This window comes from Phodopus roborovskii, unplaced genomic scaffold (genome assembly GCF_943737965.1).
Source record: "Phodopus roborovskii unplaced genomic scaffold, PHOROB, whole genome shotgun sequence".
NCBI classification, from domain to species: domain Eukaryota; kingdom Metazoa; phylum Chordata; class Mammalia; order Rodentia; family Cricetidae; genus Phodopus; species Phodopus roborovskii.
Genome location: NW_026125545.1, coordinates 381,384 through 394,912, shown reverse-complemented (window position 1 = coordinate 394,912; position 13,529 = coordinate 381,384). Strand labels below are relative to the sequence as shown.

Sequence of the window (13,529 nt, the reverse complement as noted above, 5' to 3'; positions counted from 1 at the left end):
CACGTTGGAGGTTTATTGGAACAGGAGAGTTCTGTGCAGAGGGGGACAAAAACGGGGGCAGAGACCCGGTCCCTAGGGACAAGAGTGGTGGGAGTGGAAGAGAAATGGGGGGGGGGCAGGGCCCTTTTAAAAGGAAACAGAGAATATGCACAGGTTGTGCTTTTAGTGGCTGCAGCTAAGGACACATCCTGTCAGAGCCCCAAGGGCAGGCCAGTACAGATGCCTGAATACTAACAAGTTGCCTTGAACTCTGGGATCAACTCAGCTCACTCATTGTTAGAGTTTACTCACATGCACTAAGTGATTCATGCTTTTTTTTTTTTTTTTTTTTTTTGAGAAAAGACATCATTGGTTCATGTTGATATTCCTTAATTACAGAGGGGTTGTTTGTTTGTTTGTTTTCTTTTTGTGTCTATCCCTTCTATGCCAAAGTTCTAAGTCCCAAATCTCAGCCTGGACTATGGAAGGCTCTCTGGTGGTGAGATAAAGCCAGCATTCCTCAGGAACTAGTCAAGTCAGCTCTCATCTGCCAAAGCAGCATTTCCCTTACCCTTGGCAGCTCTCCAATTAACATATCTGTGGCCCTGTCAGCATATCAGGGTCCAATTAACATAGCTGTGGTGCCTGTCAGGGTATCAAGGTCAGTGGCAGCCTCCAGGCTCCCTCAGTCTCTACTCACAAGTGCAAGTCATACATGTTAAAGCTCCCACACCAGCCTCCTGCCCCAGCCCAGCTGCTCACCCTTCTTATAGCCCACCATTCTCACCATTCCCAGCTATGCTAGTCTCTGTGCCTTCTCCATCCTCTTCCCCTGCTGTTCTCCCTGCCTTACAGACAGCCCTGACTACCCACGTTCTCTTTCTTACGCTGGACTCTTCTTTCTTTCTCATGGGTATTTTCTCTTTTATGCACAATAAGACCTTACCACACCACAGAGTGTTCATGTCATCACTTTATACAATAATGATATTGACAAAGCCAATACATTAATCTAAGCCTACAATATCAGATTAGCTGCATTGTTGTATCTAAAATTGTGACTATTGCAGAAAGTTTAATGCTGTGGGATAAGCCTTCTGTACCCTGTGGATATGTATTCCTCTCATTGCTTAATAAAGAAGCTGCTTTTGGCCTACAACAAGGCAGAATAAGGCCAGGCTGGAAAGCCAAACTGAAAATGCAGAGCACAGAAGGGTGGAGTCTGGGGGAGATGCGAGCCAGTCACCAAGATGCAAGATGCCAGCAGGCCGGTAAAAACCACAGCTATGTGGCAATACATAGATTAATAGAAATGGGTTAATTAAAATGTAAGACCTAGTTAGTAGTAAGGCTGAACTATGGGCCAAGCATTCTGTAATTAATATTAAGCCTCTGGGTGATTATGTAGAAATGGCTACAGAATGGGGTGGGACAGAGAAACCTCCACTTACAGTTTAATGTTACTTTTGTTTTGCCCATAGATTATTTCCATGTGTGTATTACTTTCATTCTGGTTGATTTTGTTGTTTTGGGGGGACAGTTATTCTGATTTTTACTTTGTTAGTAGTGCTAATTGTAGTGGTGCTTAAAGTTGAACTCAGGATGTGTGTTCTGCAAGTACTCTGCTATTGTAGTGCCTGCAGCCCTGTTTTTATTTGTTTGGTATGCATTTTTAGGATTCAGGATAACTATTAGTGTGCTTTATTTAAAATAAACAAAGGTCTTAAGCCTCTGGTAACAGTATGTAATTGGAAAAATATTATCCAATAATGTTTTCCTAAAGTGGATGAGAAATTTACTATAATGGCTTGATTATTTTTCCTGTTCTACCTGGAAACGCATTTATTCCAGCATGGCCTTAAGAAGCTCAGCATCGCATGCAGTTTCTAAACACGCATCTGGGATTATCACGTTAGTTAGAGTCTCTATGACCTTTGCAGCTCTTATAAAGAAAGCATTTAATTGGCATGGCTTACAAGTTTCAGAAGTTTAGTCCATTATCATCATCATCATGAGGAGCATGGTGCCATGCAGGCAGACCTGGTGCTGGCTACATGTTGATACATAGGCAGCAGGAAGTTGACTGAGTCACTAGGTGGGACCCTGAACATAGAAAACCTCAAAGCCTGCCCCCAAAGTGACATACTTCTCCAACAAGGCCATACTCACTTCAATAAAGCCATACCCACACCTCCTAATAGTGCCACTCCCTATGAGACTATGGAGGTCAATTACATTCAGACTACCACAGCGGCTTTTACACTACCAACAAAGTCTTACAGTAAAGCCTTTAACCTCCAAACTTGGGTTATTTATGGTCTCAAATATATAGATAGTTGCTTATCTGCTGAATGGTAAAGCATCTTATATGTAATGTCTAGTATAATTTAGTCTTGATATCTGTTTAAAAAAAAAAACCTAGCCAAGTGTGGTGTTTCGCACTTACCAACCCAACACTCAAGAGGCACAGGCCAGAGAGAAACTGCAAGCATGAAGTCAGCCTGATTTACCAGTTGAGTTCCAGGCCAGCCAAGGCTCCAGAGTAAGGCTCTGACTGGAACAAACAGGAAAGTTAACCCTGGTTTGAAATCTGGATTTATTTCTACCTTAAGTGATAACATTGGGTCATTAAAGTCTGTTTGGAGAATAACAATAGTAAAATGTGAAACTGTAGCTGTCCCCTTTTGAGAGGTTGGTCTTGTGATGTCTCTTTTCAGAAGCTGATAAAATACCAGTAATGCGTGGACAGTGGTTTATTGATGGGACTTGGCAGCCTCTAGAAGAAGAAGAAAGTAATTTAATTGAGCAAGAACATCTCAGCTGTTTTAGAGGTCAGCAGATGCAAGAAAACTTTGATATTGAAGTATCAAAATCCATAGACGGAAAAGACGGTAAGATGACCAGTTAATGCTTTATATATTCTGTGAAAGTAAGTAATTGATAATTCTTAGAGTAGTCGGTAAGTTTGGTAATAGTAGCTGAGGAGGGATTAAAATTTATTAAATTTGACATTTTTTTGAGGCGCTGAGAGATCAGGCCTTATGCATACTAGGCAAGTGTTTTTTCCTTGAACGGTATTCCCCAGCTCTAAAATTTGTTGTTTTTTTTGTTTTTGTTTTTTTTTTTTGTTTGTTTGTTTTTTTAAATTATTTTACTATTCTAGAATTTAAAGTTATTGTGAATTTTTGGATTATTTTACTTAGTACAAATGTTTTATTGCATGATACTAACAAAATTTATAATATTGGTACAAAATGTTTATATTACACTCTGAGTTAGTCATTTGGGGCAATTTGAGTTATCACTGAAAATAAAACTTATTTAAAAAATCCTTGCTGCTATATGAAAAAGCATTTTTATTAGTATTTTAATGTTGATTCTTTTCCTGAATTTTCAAAGTCAATTGCTTTTGTGGGTGTTTTAATTATCTCTGGATGATAAATGGCAGTTTTAAATTTAAAACAGTATTCTCCTTACATTTCCTTGCTAAGCAAGTAAATGTTTCAACAGTTAGAATGTTATATAATAGCCAAGATTGCCATGTTTTCAGTATGTGTCTAAATCTAGAATAAACCTCAAAATATGTGGTAAAGTTAAAAATCCTTCTATTATTCCATTTAATGCAGGCAGTGGGATCAACTATTCTGGTGAGTATAACGCATAGGAGCTTAGAATATGTAGATACTCCAAGTGCTTCTTCATCCTTGCTTGCCTTTATTTGTGAGGCTTTTGGCAAGCCCTGCTGAACCTAGTGAATTGAAGAGTAATCATTTTCTTTCCCCATAGAACCTTCTTGGCTAGAGCCAAGAAGCCCAGCATTGATCCAGTAATTCATAAGACATAGCTCTTCACTGTCTTCAGGCCTTATATGCACTTTCTTCTCTTTTGGTCAATTTTTACCCTCTCTGCTTCTGTTCTTTATTGCCTGTCACCTCACTGAACACACATAGAGATACATACATTGGTCATAAGAAAAGGAACTCTAACACTACCTTACTTAGCTCTTGTGTCTTACTCAGCTAAGTCTGGATAAATGAGGAAACTTGTGATTTCCGCATAAATTACCAATGAAATTCATCATTTATATAATACTCTACAATTTGCAGTGACCATACTCTGAGTTTTAAATACCTTATTTCATTTTATTAACCTGTAGAGTCAAGTATGTCCTTATTTTGCTGACAGATTTAGGCTGAAGGTTTTGATCTCAATGTAGACAAACAGTTCTCCGGAAGAGCAGTGGCTGCTGATGCCTGCAGGTAGTGCTTTAATAACTAGAGAACTTGCATTGCACTCTTGTGCAGCAAGAATTGAGAATTCATCTGTGTTTTGGAGTTAAGGAATAAAATCTCTCACCACCACTACCGAAATCACCACAAACCTGCTTCCCCCTGGCAGTGACTGAATGACAGGACTTTTGTCGTATTGTTATTAGAGGACATGGAATTTGGGAATTTTTTTTCTTCCTTAAGTCTTCTACCTCAAAAATAGCAATTCATGTAGCAAACATAGTTTTTGTCACCCCAGTTCCTTACTGTTAGTGTGTGAGAGCCCCCAGGCTTGTAGAAAAGAAGGAGAATATGCAAATTAGAAAGAAGTTGTCCCCTCTTCATACTGTTCTCCTCCACTGATGCAGCCTGTGGAGTTAGTCAGCAGGTGTCATCTCTACATCTTACTGTTTAGTATTATATTTACAATAAAATTAATTTTCATGTGAACTCTACACTCTGCTCTCTTTCTAAATATTAACTGTAACAAGGTGCCCAAACTTAATATGCGTAAGTACACAGTTTATGCTGGGCGGTGGTGACACACACCTTTAATCTCAACTCTCAAAGGGCAGAGGCAGGCGGATTTCTTTGAATTCGAGGTCAGCCTGGTCTACACAAAGAAACCCTTTGTGGGGTGGGCGTAAGGGGGAGAACACACACACACACACACACACACACATACACACACACACATCCACCCACCCCTAGATATCCTGGAACTTACTTTTTAGATGAGGCTGGCCTTGATCTCACAGAGATCTATCTGGCTCTGCTTCCCAAATGCTGGGATTAAAGGCATGCACCACTACCACCTGGCTACAGGTTGATTTGTTTGTTTGAGGCAGGGTTTTTTTTTTTGGTAGCCTTAGTTGTCCTAGAACTAGCTATATAGCCACTGCCCCTTGAAGTTTTTATTTTTGTTGATTTTTTTTTTGTTTGTTTGAGACAGTGTCATGTAGTCCCAGTGGGCCTTGACTTCTGTATGTAGTTGAGGGTGACAACCACTTACTTCTACCACCCAAGTGCTAAGATTACGAGCATACACCACCACCCTCGGCCCTCAGCTTGTGATGAGAATGTTTGCTCTATTCTGGTATATAGGTAAAGGTTTATCATATTGTTACCTCAATCATTTTCAGTCTTTTCATCTATTATTTAGTATTATGATAAATACATACTCAGAGGTTAAGGTATGACACTTAACTTTGAAGATCATAGGAAATTTGGTAGTGTATTTTACAGCTGGTATTTTAGAAATATTATTTACCCTCCAAAAAGCCACCATTTAGGGGAAAATAGCTTACACTTAAAATATTTAACAAAAAACATATATTCTTGATTATTTTGTCTTTCATAACTTCTGAAATTTTTTATTTCCCTCTTTTTGGGTGAAAAATACCTTTCCCACCTAAATATCTTCCTTTGTCAGGATTGTTAATGCCTCCTAGTCCTGCCAGGCCCTTTTGTGGAGGAGTATAAAGACATCTATCTGCTCCTGGAGTTTTCAGGGCAGTCACCAGACTGAGTGCAGGATGGCACAGCGAGCAGTCATTCTAGGCAGTTTGGAACAAAGTGCCATGGAGTTATTAGCAGGCTGTCTGTAGAGTTTCACCCAATAAATACGAATGTTTACAAATACTAGGAGCAGGAACTCATATTTTAGGGAAGTCCAAAGAAATTAAGTTTGTACCTTAAGAACATTAAAATAAGGTCCTACTTCTCACTCTTCTGAGCATATCTGTTCAGTGTAGTAAGTGTTGCTACAAATGAATTGGATATATTTAACTTTTTACCTCCTTTATATTTTTCTTACTAATCTCAAAATGAGCCTTGAACTAGACAGATGGACGTCTGGTATATAACTATCCAAATAAAGGTAACCCACTTTGTGACTTAGATCCTTGAACTTCATTCTCTGGGAACTAAAATGAAAATGCTATCCTACCACATCTAATAGCCAGAAGGAAAAAATTATCTGTACATGTGTGCCTGAGCATACATGTGTTCTATCTATGTGCAGAAGCCCAAAGAGGTCAGAAAAGACTGCCATTTGGGTGCTGGGAACAAACCCAGGTTCTTTGCAAGAGCAGTAAACACTCTTAACCACTGAGCCTTCTCTCCAACCCCTAGGCTAGGAAAAATTTATCTAATACAGTGACTAGTCTCAGCTTATGCATTCACTAAAGATGACTAATATAAATAAAATTGTGGCTTCAAATAAATAATTTTTACCAGGTGGTGGTGGCACACACCATCAGTCTCAGCATTCAGTAGGTGGATCTTTGTGAATTCAAGACCAGCCTGGTCTGCAGAGCAAGTTCCAGAGCTACACAAAGAAACTACTGAGACAGGCTACTGTGTCTGGAGAAAAACATTCTGTAAACACGTTTAGTACTGGATTGTTGTTTCATTCTCTTACAGTTTACGCAAACATATATGCTTGACCTGCATGCATTAATATTGTGCATCACGTGCCACAATATACACGACCTCAGTTTTATAGTGGAAAAACATAAGACAATCTAAAAGTGAGGGCTGTTTTACCACATAATACCCAAGGTGTTCCTGCTTGGTTCAGACTTCATCACAGGCAGGAGCAGACCCAGCAGCACAGTGTAAACTGGTATGCTGAATGGGGTCCTAGAGCAGAAAATCCATGAGTTTGAGGATGGCCAGGGTTACATAATGAGGCCCTATCTCCGAAAAGGGGGTGGGGACAGAGATGAAGGGGAGACATTCTGGCCCCTTAACCAGCTTTCTCCTCTGTCTTTGGTGACTAAGGATCCCATATTCTAGTTTGGGGTTATGATTTTATGATTTAATTTTTTTTTATCAATTTGTTCAACTTAATTTACCTGGGGTTCAAGGAAGAGTGCTACAGTTTAGTTGTAGTAAGAAAGTTTGAGATGCACAAACCACCTGCTTTCCCCGAGGAAAAGAATTTTCCAGATCATTGCTAGGCATCATGGCACATGCCTGAACTCTGATTGCTTGGGAAGGAAACTCAGCACAGGATCACTTGAGGCAGACTGGCCCAACCACTGTAAAAGGAGTAAATACTAATTTTCCAGACAATTAACTTTCATAAAAGGAAAAGTTGCTATGTTTCTCTTTTATAGCGATTATTATCCTATTCATTTTTTTATACACTTGACTATAGTCAGAAGTTATATGGTGAAAATAGTTTCTTTGAGAGGTTAGTAAGGAAATGATTCTAATAATTTAATAATTGTCTTTTTTTCATTACCAAGCAAGACTTCAACATGTAAAAGTCTTATTAAATGTTACCAGCTAATACCCTACACCTTCAGTTGTACTGTGAATGTGTGTATACTTTTGTAATAGTACATAGAAACTACTAAACTTTGTTTAACAAAATTAATTATTTTAACAAAAGGAAATAGAACTTTCTAGAACCTAAACCTCCTTTCCCTGTGAATGATCTCTAGATTATTGTCTGCAAAGGTTGTCTTGTTAAAAGTAATACATGTAATTCTGTGTTTGGGGTTAAAAGAATCAAGCTCCCTAGCAGATGATTTCAAGTGAAAATAAGATGCAAAGGTAAAGAACCATAACCATTTAATTTTATAAAAATGTTTTAAATAGTGCAGTTTTCTCTTGGGAGTAACAACTTTGTAATGGTATTTGTTTGTCTTCATAGAGTTAAGCTATTTTTTTTAAAGGTGAGAATTCATTATTGTGTCTGACCAGCTTTCTGAAAGTGCTTACATAGTTTTATAATGTCATGTGACCCATATGTGTCCCAAGAGCTCTTTTTTATAGATACCGGATTTGCTTCAGTTTCAGGTTACCAGTGGACCTACAGGATCTAGCCCTTGTTTCTTTGTGTAGTAAGGGTCTGACCCTTAGCAGGTTTTTCCTAGTTTATTTGGTTTAACGTCTTAGCTGGCCTAAGTATAACTCTGCTCCAGAATGACTGACCAGAAGGCCTGTGAAAGACCAAGGAACAGAAGCCTGCTTCCATGCCCTTTTCTAGTACTCAGAGGCTGTCACCCAGATTTTAGCCATAGTTTATAGTCTTAAAGCCATCTAATTGCATATAGATGTAGTAATTTAATGTGTAGATGTAGTTGTTAATGCCTAGTAAAAATTTCCCTAAAAAAACCTTATTGCATAAATATTTGCATATACTTTAATTGTATATACAACAGAAATTAATGTTTTTTTTAAATTTGAGAAGTATTTAACCTTTGAATGTCAAAATCATGTAGAAGCCAATGATAGTGAAAATTTGATATATTAAAATATAAATTTTAGCTAAATCATAAAAATTTGGTAATTAGCTGAAGTAGTAAACTGATTTATAAGATTCAGTTTCAAGTATATAAATACTTAAATATAAGGAATGTTGGGGGCAGGAGAGAAAGCTCAGCAGTTAAGAGCACCAACTGGTCTTCCTGAGGACCTGGGTTCAAATCCCAGCACCCACATAGCACATAATCCCAGCACTTCACACCAGTGCACATAAAATTTATTTTAAAAAACATAAGGAATGTTATAGATAATATATAGCTAGCTAAATTCAACGAGGAGCATGCTGGCTTTAAGGTTATATGCGGATTTGTCAAATATCAAGTCTATGCCTGTCTTTTCCATGTTGTCTGCTTAATGCCTATCATAGCATATGTTTTTCTAATGAGGTTATTTTTATTATTAATCTTTCCAAAAGGGAGAGTTGAAAGTTGAGCCTCCAGTGTGATTTTCTTTAAAAGTTTTTTCCCTTTCAATTCTTTTTAACCACTTTCTCGGGTGTGGAAGGAAGCCTTGCTTCTGAAACAATTGATACCTTAGCATAGAGAGCATTCAGTGGAGTGTGTGCTGTGCCTGCTGAATTAGCTGTTCAAAATATGGTTGTATTCTCAAATTATGTATAGTCTCTTTGCTATGTCATCACAAATTGGAAGTAAATAGCCTGAGTATCATAGAGTTTATAAATCTCTTAGCATTCAAAAATGCCATGCATTTCTTGTATGATGCAAAGGAATTAAATGATGATCATGTAATTGTCTGTCACTGATAAATGTAGATATTATTTGCCTTTGTTCCTTTCAATAAAAGTAGAACATATATTTGACAGACATTAAACTAATTTTTGTTTGCTGATTTTAACTAGAAATTATATTTTAAAAAGCATTTAGAATAATGTTTGTCAAATATCATTTTAAAAGTTAAGACTAAAAGGAAAAGGCAAAACAGAAAAACTCGCTTAAATTTACTTTGAAGCTCAGTGTTTTTGCTTTCTTAGTTGTCTACCACCTCCCTCCCTTCTCCCTCCCTTCTCTGTTCAAATGGAGAGGATATAAGGAGAGTACAGATGCGACAGGTCTTAAACGAAAGCGTTCCCAAGGTACAGTAACCGTAGTTCTGTTCTCTGTGTAGCTTACACCCAGCTGTAGTTCAGTTGTGCTTAAAGCATAGAAGTACTAGTTTTTTCTAAAAAATGTGTCTGTTGCGCTATTTGGCTTAGTTATACATTTTTATACTACGTATATATGAAAACTGTATTTTATTAAGATGTTTGAATATTAAGATGCTACACTTTAAGACAATATATAAATGATTTTCAGAGGAACAAAGTTTGGCTAGACTTATATTTTCTATAAATATTTGCTTATCTAGTTCAGTATTTTAAACATTAAACTATATTAGCAATTATTTGTTTTGTAAATGGTTATTAAGCCCTTGCAAAAGTTACTAAACCCTTTTAATTTATGAAAACTGTTTTTAAAAAGTTTGAACCTGTGGTTGCTTTCTGTGGAACTAAAGCTGTTAGTGTGTGTTGTGTTAATTGAATCTTAGGCCTGCGAGAGGTACATTCATAACAACAACACCACACACACACACACACACACACACACACACACACACACACACACACCAATAACTTATCCTGAAAGGGAAGTGAAATATAATTGGTTTTCATAAAACATTATTTCTAATGTAAGAAGTGGATTTTCTTAGTGTGTCATTCTTCTCATGGGGAACAGGCTAGCTCAGCATGTCATTCAGCATATCTTACAGTCTTTCCAGAACTATACAATCTTACACACAGAACTGTACTCCTAATTTGGGGTAATATACAACTCATCTTAGGGTAGGACGGGGCACTCTGACAATTACTAGCTTTTGAGCAAATCAGTCTCTTTTTTTGTCCCGGAATTGAGTGAAATTTTTACTTATCGTGATAGTTTTAGTAAAATCAACAGAAGGAATAGAAGCTAAGTTTCTGTGTCAGAGCTATTGAAAATTTTTAAATATGTGTATACCACTTAGAAAGAGTCATACCCCTGGGGATGCAGCCCCTTCCTTGATAATCAAAAACCAAATCACCCTTGTGCAAAAGGTTAATACTATGTAGTCATGCCAGCCACTCTGCTGTTCCTCATAGCATTGTTGAGCATTTATAAAATTCTATGCGTTGCCTATGTGACATGAATGTTTTTCTCTACTGAACTAAAATACACGATGTCTGATTTAGGTAATAGTGATTTACAAACATGAGTATTAGGATATTTTACACAAAGCAAGTCTGCCTTGGAGAACTTGAAGCTTCTCTTTCTTTGTACCACAGCTGTTCACAGTTTCAAACTGAGTCGGAATCATGTGGACTGGCACAGCATGGATGAAGTGTATCTCTACAGTGACGCAACAACATCCAAGATTGCCAGAACTGTTACCCAAAAACTGGGGTTTTCTAAAGGTAATCGTGACATATCACTATGGTTCGTCAAAATTTTGGGAGTCCAAAGTAGATAATTCATATTCTGTTTTTAATGTATTTTAAGTAGAAATTAAACTCAGTGAAAGAACCCTGCTGAGCAAAACTTTTATTCAGATCTATGTCTTCACTCATCAACTCACAGCTATGAATTAGAATGCTAGGACAAGGACAGTAAATGCCCTCCTGTGTGTGACAGCGGCCTACCTTGAGATAGTGAAAACGAACATGGCAGGGTTACATCGCATAAAGGAAGAGGAAGCTGAAAATGCCCCCCGTTATCTTCAGGGACAGTGGGATTTGTGACTGGAATTGTTGGGTCAGAAGCCATATTGTCATGGATTCAGTTTCAGGGGAGGGGGAAATGGTGGTTGTGAGAAAAACAACTCAATGTAAAGGTTTGCTAAAGGAATTGTTTCTTGGCCTTTGACAGTTTAAAGTAGGTTTGTTTTTGTTTTTTTTTTTTTTTTTTTTTTTTTTGTTTTTGTTTTTTTTTTTTTTGTTGTTGGTTTTTTTTTTGTTGTTGTTTTGTTTTTTTTGTTTGTTTTGTTTTTTTTTTTTTTTCTCCCTTGGGAGATGAGGGCGCTGGATTTTTGGTTTGTTTTTTGGGTTTTTGGTTTGTTTGTTTTTGAGACAGGGTTTCTCTATGTAACAACCCTGTCTGTGCTAGAACTCTCTCAGACCAAACTAGCCTTGAACTCACAGAGATCCACTTGCTTCTGCCGCCCTACTACTAAAGTAGTTTTACTAAAAGAGAAAAGGTTCAGATTCTCAGATCTCAGAAGTCACATAAAATCGAAACATATAATGTGCATCTACAGTCCTAGATGCATAGTGTGCATCTTCAGGGGCAGAGGGCCCAAGTTGAATACTGGGAAGCTGAGAGCCAGCTGCCTTACAAGAGACTGCTTTGTGGAAAGTGAGCAGTGCATACCCAAGGCTTGTCCCCTGACCTTGTCCACGCTTCCCATATATTGTCTGTCTGTCTGTCTGTCTCTCTCTCTCTCTGTCTCTGACACGCACACAGGCAAAGACAACTTTTTTAAAGGTGTTTAGGGAAGATAGAGCATCCTCAATAAGATTGAAAATTCATTCTAATAAAGTGTTATTATGTTATTCTTTTAATTTGCTGTAAATGTACCTGAATTCTCCAAAACAATACAGAGAAACCTGCCTTGAAAAACCTAAATAAATGTACCTGAATACTTTATATGTTTATAATTACTTGTATTCATTTTATACGTACCTTTTTATATCTTCAGCTCAAAACATTAATTGAATGTGTGTACTTTTTGACTGGTAAGCGCTCTTTGACTTTTTTTTTTTTTTTTTTTTTTTTTTTGAGACAGAGTCTCTCTGTATGTCATGCTATACTGTGTACTCCAGGCTGGCCTTACCCAGAGATCAAACTGCCTCTACCTCCCTAATGCTAGGATTAAAGGTGTGTGCCACCATACCTGATATACTTTTTAATATAAAAGTTTTTATTTATTTTTCTATATTCCATTTATCCTCTTGTTTTCCTAATGGTTTTTTGGTTTTTATATTGTATTCATGTAATTTTATATCCATCAGTCAATATATATTATAGTACAAACTTTATTTGCCCTTTCTATATCCATTACTATATACATTTCTATATACATTACTACTTTGCCTTTCTTTAGACATGTTTTGCAAGTACCGATTCCTAAGTACTAAACTTAGGGCCATAATTTTCCCACAGCCTCCAGTAGTGGGACCAGGCTTCATAGAGGTTATGTAGAAGAAGCCACGCTGGAAGACAAGCCATCGCAGACTTCTCACATTGTGTTTGTTGTACATGGCATTGGACAGAAGATGGACCAAGGAAGAATTATAAAGAACACAGCCATGTGAGTTCTTTGCAAACAGACCAATTTCTGCCTAAGGCATAAGCAGAGCCACAGGTTCAGCTCCATGTCTTCCTGGTGTCAACTCTTCTAATATCAGTGATGTTTCTGAATGAAACCAAAAGACTGACTGTATCTTTATGATACATGACTTTTCCCTCCATTGCAGGAGGAGTGATTTAAAAAAAAAAAAAAAAAAAAAAAGCCTTAATTAACATAATTAATTTAGGGTTGACAGCAGGAAAAGAGCTAGATTTAGATTTGTTCCTTGCTCTCTGAGCTTCAGACTCTTCAAAGTTGTCCATCTCTGAGAAGATTAAGAATTGTTTAAACTGACAATTTTCAATCCAGTCTGCCCACTGATGGCTCCCAGAGGAAACAACTCTAGGTTGTACACAATAGTCCATGGATATTTACCACACAAGGCAGGTTGTTTATCTCCTTAACTGATAAATACTCAGCTTTATTCTAAAACCTCTTTAGTTGCTTATTGGGATGTGTATAGGGGGAGTTGTGTGTTTCAGAAGTTAAGTGTCGTGTTAAAGCAAAGTTGGGGGTAAAGGGTCCACTTAGATTTGGCTGTTTACCAGCAGCCACGCTAAAGCAGAGCTGATAAGGCACAGGCTTCTGATGCGTTGAGAACTAGGCAGTTACTATGGAAAACACAGT

At 37.5% G+C, this 13,529-nt stretch overlaps 1 protein-coding gene across 9 annotated transcripts in view; it reads left to right on the top strand.

Annotated features, from left to right (window-relative positions):
- Positions 1 to 13,529, top strand: part of Ddhd1 (DDHD domain containing 1) — a 69,913-nt gene that overhangs the window by 29,305 nt on the left and 27,079 nt on the right. For 4 of the 9 annotated variants that reach the window (XR_007834021.1, XR_007834020.1, XM_051177064.1 and 1 more), the window contains exons 2-6: positions 2,697 to 2,870; positions 3,606 to 3,626; positions 9,517 to 9,618; positions 10,843 to 10,971; positions 12,716 to 12,863. Coding sequence is in view for 7 of the 9 variants with exons in the window: in XM_051177064.1 (XP_051033021.1) it covers positions 2,697 to 2,870; positions 3,606 to 3,626; positions 9,517 to 9,618; positions 10,843 to 10,971; positions 12,716 to 12,863 (574 nt within the window). In the remaining 2 variants the exon portion in view is untranslated. The remainder of the gene's footprint in view (positions 1 to 2,696; positions 2,871 to 3,605; positions 3,627 to 9,516; positions 9,619 to 10,842; positions 10,972 to 12,715; positions 12,864 to 13,529) is intronic. The other 5 variants (XM_051177067.1, XM_051177065.1, XM_051177068.1 and 2 more) reach the window with 3 other exon arrangements.